A 6,154-nucleotide genomic window follows, 5' to 3' on the forward strand; every position below is an offset into this window, starting at 1 on the left:
GGGGAAGATGGTGAGAACGTGGTGTTGGGTCGTGATTTAGAATTCCACCTCTAGCTCCTAGGCCTTGCAAATGCTTAGTGTCTCACTTTGTCCTTCCTGCTTCTGGAGTTTTCTTGGTTTAGTCTTGGACTGATCTTTATGATAAATAGCAACTATCATTGTAGACATCATATGCTAGGTACTGCCCAGTGTGATTTATACACATTAGTGGATGTAATCTCCCAGCCTCTTGTGAGGCAGGTACTGTTGTCAACAGATGGGGAGGCTGAGGCTCAGAGAGATTGACAAGCTTGCCCCAAATCATGAACTCACGTTGGGTAGCGGTCATTGAATCTGGGCCCACCGCGAGGTCAGGACCTGTGGGTCCACAGTCAGCGGACCCCCGGAGCCCACACTCTGACTTTCCGCCTTCTGACTCTCCTCCTCTCTCCACAGCCTTAGCCCCGGGGGCCCCACCGAGCGAGCGGCATGCGACACCCCCAGGCATGCCCAGCATCCTTCAGCCCACTGCCCAGCCCCCCCAGGAGGCCCTAACGCCCTGGGGCACTTCTGCTGTGCACAGGACCACGTGGGGATTTGCCATGGTGACATAAAGGGGCGCGGAGGAAGGAAGGAGCGCAACCAGCCGCGGACTGCCCCCCTGGCTGGGAGGAAGGGCCGGGGCCCGGATCCTCCACTGCCACTGCCCACTTCGGGCCTTGCTCGCTGAGTCTCTGTGAACTTGTTGGTCGGTGGACAACTTGGGAGTCTTCTCCTGCGTGGGGCCTTGGGGCAGCCGGGGCGGCCGGGCCCCCGGTGGCCGAGGTCTCGGGGGCCAGGATGCCCGCCCTGGCGCGCCTCCGCAGGCTGTGTCGGCACATGTCCCCGCAGGCTGTACTTTTCCTGCTGTTCGCCTTCTGCCTGTTCAGCGTTTTTGTCTCGGCCTACTACCTGTATGGCTGGAAGCGGGGCCTGGAGCCCTCGGTGGATGCCCCCGAGCCTGACTGTGGGGACCCGCCGCCCGTGGCCCCCAGCCGTCTGCTGCCACTCAAGCCCATACAGGTGGCTGCCCCTTCCCGCACGGACCCGTGGGTGCTGGTGTTCGTGGAGAGCCTCTACTCCCAGCTGGGCCAGGAGGTGGTGGCCATCCTGGAGTCTAGCCGCTTCAAGTACCGTACAGAGATTGCACCGGGCAAGGGTGACATGCCCACACTCACCGACAAGGGCCGCGGCCGCTTTGCCCTCATCATCTATGAGAACATCCTCAAGTACGTCAACCTGGATGCCTGGAACAGGGAGCTGCTGGACAAGTATTGCGTGGCCTACGGCGTGGGCATCATCGGCTTCTTCAAGGTATGTGGGGAGCGGGTCCCCGAGCTGCGGAGAGCCCCAGCTGAGTTTGATTCTTATCCCCACACTTGCTAACTGGGTGTCTGACTCTCCTCACCTGAAAAATGGGTGTAATGGTAACGCCTCCTCCTAGGTTGTCATGAAAGGTAAGTGGTTGAGTGTAGGTAAGGCACTTGGAGCGCCTGGTGCCTGGCGTCTAGTAGGTACTTTTTAAGTATTAGCTTTCGTTGGGAGCACACGACAGGGGCATTGGCTTCCACGCATGGGGCCCGGCACACAGCAGGCTCGTGCCTAAGGGAGGCCCCAGGGATGGGTGCAAGGGAGGAGAGCATATGCCCTGCTGGGTCCCTCAAAACCTTTCATGTCAGTCCTCCCAATGGATGAGGTGTGTCCCTGTTTTGCAGATGGGCAAACCAAGGCTCAGGAGGATTAAGTTAGGTCACAGGAGGCCATGTAGCCAGTAAGTGGGAGAGCCAGGGTCTGAACCCAGACTTAGACAGTTGGGGGCTCTGGGTCCTGCACCCTTTCCTCTTGGCTGTGGAGGGGTGTGGAGTTTATGTACCTCTTGAACCAGAGCCATTTTGCGTTGGAAGAAAGAGGAGAAAGAAATCCCAGTGGACCGGTGAGCTGCTCTGGGCTCCACGGGGTACCCAGAGCAACTGCTAGGACCACAGCCCTTGCTGAAGAAAGTGTCGTGGAGAAGCTGTCCTTGGGGAGGAGGTTGTGAACAGCTGGATGGGGGATCCAGAGGCTCTGGTCAGAGAACTCTGACGCGCAAGCTGGGTGGTTGGGACTGTAGTTGGGTGCTCGGGGGTGTTTGTTCCATCATTCAGCAAATAGTGCTTACCATGTTCCAGGTCCTTCGCTAGGCACTGGGGACACAGTGGTTATCGAAGTGTGCAAAGTCCCGGCTGTGGTGCTGTGGACATTTCAGTGCAGTGGGTGACTAGACAGTGAACAAATAAACATACCATGTGACAGGTGGTGATAAGTACAAAAAAAAAAAGAAAGCGGGGAAGGGTACTGGGTGATGGATTTGGGCGGTTGGTGCTGGTTTTGATAGAATGCATTACCAGTGATGTCATCTTTGATAAAGTGACCAGAAGGGAGTGAGAGGAGCCCGCGGCTCTCTGTGCAAAGGGCCTTCCAGGCAGAGGGGACAGTAAACACACGGGTCCCAAGGCCGGCTCTTGCTTGGCCTGAGTGGGGAGAGGAGCAGGAGATGGGTCAGAAGTGGGCCGTGTCCACCGATGGCTGCTCGTTCGTCCCCAGGCGTTGGCGGCACAGCCTCGCCCTGGACCCGTGCTCTGTGCTGGGAGGAGCCTGGTCTAGCTGAGGGTTTCTCACGGCTGTGTTCTTTCATGCACTAATGGATCGGGTTGCTCTGCCACTAAAACAGGTTTTGTGGGCCAAGAAATTGAAGGCCCTTAGAAGTCCTGCAGTAGAGCAACCTGGTGAGATTTGTTCCCCAGCTGGCTTAATGACAAAACCCTTTATTTCATGGCTCACTGTCTGGGAAACGCTGGCCCGGTTTATGGCTGGGCAGTGGCATAGCGTCAGACAGCTTCATTGTCTGCTTCCCTTTGCTCCTGGACTCTGTTCCCTTTCCTGCCATGAACTTCATTAGGCTTGATTCAGAGCCCCAGGCCTGAAAAGCATCACAATGGCTGACGCTTGCCGAGTGCTCACCCAGTGCCACGCACGTCCTACGTGCTTTATGTGAATCAACACATTTGACCCTCATAAACCATCCTCCAAGCCAGGTGGATGTCATCTGATTTAAGAGAGAAGGAAACTGAGGCAAAGAGGGGTGAAGCAATGTGCCCACACTCACACCTCTAATAAGCACAGACCTAGGATTTGAACCCAGGTGGTCTGGCTCCAGAGGCTTTATTCCTTTCACTGTGGGATGAGTCCAGGAACTTCAAATACCATTTATTCTATTTAGTAGAATTTGCATCAGAGGCCACAACTGGTGCACAGAGCTCCCACAGTCTGTGGGGACCAAGTAGTGGGCTGTGGTCATTGGGCACAGTCGGTACAACATAGCTTGGATCCTATCAGGCCCCAGTTCCTTGCTCTACAGAAGGTGAACACGAGGCCCAAGGAGGGGCAGGGAGGTGCTCAGAGTCTCCCTGTGGGGTCAGTGGCAATTCCAGGTCTCCATGCTCTTCCTACCCTGCTGTGTAAGACGAGACCCCTCCTTGGTTTTGACCAGGGGCCTGTGACTTTCTGCTCTAACGGGAGCCATCTGGTGGTCAAGCTGCATCCTTCTGCTCTTCTGCAAGGCCTGCTTCAATGCTGTGCATCGGGCTTGGGACTCCAGGGATCTGGAGACACTCACTTTCCAATGCCCGCTGGCACTGGATTCCCAGGTCAGTGGGAGAGCAGGGGCTGAAAAGTCCAGACTCTGGTTCAACTCGTTCTGTCACTTCTAGGCAGAGTGACCTTGGGCAGGATAGTCAACCCATCTGTGAAGTGGGGGCCAATCACAGCACCACCTCACTGTGCCATGTTGAAGATGGGACAGTGGATGGGAAGCATTAGCCCGGTGCCTGGTACCCAGAGCCACCCAATAAATGGCAGCCGGCATGCCTTGTCATCTCACCTTAGCACACACAGCTGGTGGTAGCTCTTTATCTGTCTTGTGGCTTGGCCAGCATGTGCCCCTGAGGACCCTGAGGGTGGGAGCGGGTCTTCATCAGTAGCCCCATTTCCTGGCTCAGCCTTGCAGCTCCAGGTGCCCCGGGGTTGAGCACATCCTGGTAGAGGCCTGACAAGGGCCACTAATGCTTGATTGCACCCTTGCTACATGCCAGACCCTGAGCTCATTGCATTGCAGACCTTATCGTATGTAATGCTCACAGCTACCCTGTGAAGTGGGCACTATATTTTCAGATGAGGACTCAAGGCTCAGAAAGTTACGTGGCTCTCTAGACCGGCACAGCTAATAAGTCACAGCCAGGATTCGACCACCACGCTCAGCCCTTCTAAGCCAACCACGGGTGAGCGCGTTGGAGCAAACTGACCGACGGATGTGGGACGTGAGGCCCTGAGAGGTAGCACCTTGGGGACCCCAAGGTTCCCAAGGTCATGCAGCCAGTTACTACCTAAGTCTGCACTAGGTCTCCCATTCCCTCATCAGGGCTCTTCCTTCCTCTGCCTGATGACCCCACTGGAAGATTTGGTGTCTCCTGCGTGGGTCCCCAGGCGCTGAACAACAGGAGGGATTCCCCTCCCATGGGGCGAGGCCCGCAGTCGGGGTCAGTCTCTGCGATGCCGAGGCTTACTCTCCATTCCCTTCCCCAGATGGTTGCTTTCACTGCGGACTGGGGTGGACAGTCGGCAACTTGGCTTTCTCCCTTCCTTGATGCCTCCCAGCTGGGCAGCTGGCTGAGCTGCCAGCGCCTGGCAGTCAGCTCAGAGTCGGGGCTTTGAAATGGGATCCCTCAGTGCCTGTGATCCAGTGTGGCCTCCCAGGCCACAGCAGGTGATGGACAGGGCCTGAAATGTCACTGGCCCCCACTGCCTTTGTCCCCAGTGCTGGCTTAGTGGTCTTGGAGAGCTGGGGGCTGAGGGAGGGGCCTCTCAGTTGGGGGCTGTCAACACCAGACAGAGGCTGGCTCAGGACAGGGTGGGAGTTGGCAGGTACTCCTGGTGTGTGGAGAGTCAAATGCAGGCCCTTTATCTCAGTTTACGAGGCAAGGGCCCTGCAGAGCCTTCGTGGGAATTAGAGAAAAGCACTTCTGCATGAAGGTTATTACTAAAAGGCACCCTGGGCAGATGTCGCTCTACTTGAGGCCCAGGGCTCAGCCCTCAGCTGAGTGTCCTTGCTCAGTGCTCATGTGGTGAGCTCTCCAGGGTGGCCCTGTGTACCACTGTGCCTGCCTCTCCAACCTTATTTGCTGCCCTTTGTCCACTCTTGATTCATCCCACCCCACTCATTCTTCACACAGTGGCCAGATGGATCTTTTTAACATGCAAATTGGAACCTGTCATCCCTCTGTTCAGAACCCTTTGATGGAGTCTTTGATGGCTTCCCACTGCCACTTCAAGCCTCTAGGGTCCTGCAGGTCTGGTCCCAGCTGACCTTTCTGCCTCATCTCCTCTCCTCCCTCTTGATCACTCTGCTGGCCTCTTGATATTCCTTGACTGTGCTGAGCTCTCTCCAACCTCAGGGCCTTTGCACTTGCTGTTCGTTGAACTTGGCTCTCACCTCTCCCCTAGTTGATGCTTACTCAGTCCCTTTCCCCAGGAAGCCTCTCTTGAGCCAGCTGACTATGCCCAGTTATCTACTCTTCTAGGACTGAACCTCCTCTGTGTAGCATGTGTCACACTGAAGTTTACGTATGTTTCTGCTATATTGATTACTCTCTCTCTTCTCTGCTCACCTTTACAGTCACGAGGGCAGGAGCCATGTCTGTTTTTCTCACTGTATCCCTGTTACTTAACACAGTGCCTGGCATAGTGAACAATTGTGGGATAAACAAATGAAACCCGTAATGAAAAGCTGTCACGTGCCAGGTATTTGGGATCTGTCTGTTCTTCTTTCTTTTTAAAAATCCAGTTACTCATCCAATATGCGTTTGCTCCCACTGGGTGTCAAGCCTCTGCTGGCACCAGGGATCCAAGGTGGAAGTGACATAGTATTTGCCCTTGAGAGGGTGCAGACTGGTGGGGGAGACTCTGAACACATAATGCAGGAGCCAGGGTGAGAAGTGCTACAGCTGAGGCTTTAATGCCCCAGGGAGGCCAATGAAGAGAAAAGGGTAGATGCATGTTTCCTTCCTTCCTTCCTTCCTTCTCCCTTCCTCCCCCCTCCCCC

At 55.7% G+C, this 6,154-nt stretch overlaps 1 protein-coding gene across 1 annotated transcript in view; it reads left to right on the forward strand.

Moving 5' to 3' along the window:
* The first annotated feature begins 438 nt into the window (after positions 1–438).
* The window catches only part of NDST1 (N-deacetylase and N-sulfotransferase 1), a 35,645-nt gene continuing 29,929 nt past the window's right edge, over positions 439–6,154 (forward strand). Inside the window, exon 1 of the mRNA XM_024732253.1 lies at positions 439–1,332. Within this exon, the coding sequence (XP_024588021.1) occupies positions 820–1,332 (513 nt within the window). The 5' untranslated portion in view covers positions 439–819. The remainder of the gene's footprint in view (positions 1,333–6,154) is intronic.

The sequence above is a fragment of the Neophocaena asiaeorientalis genome, unplaced genomic scaffold (genome assembly GCF_003031525.2).
Source record: "Neophocaena asiaeorientalis asiaeorientalis breed wild unplaced genomic scaffold, Neophocaena_asiaeorientalis_V1.1 scaffold964, whole genome shotgun sequence".
Lineage (NCBI taxonomy): Eukaryota > Metazoa > Chordata > Mammalia > Artiodactyla > Phocoenidae > Neophocaena > Neophocaena asiaeorientalis.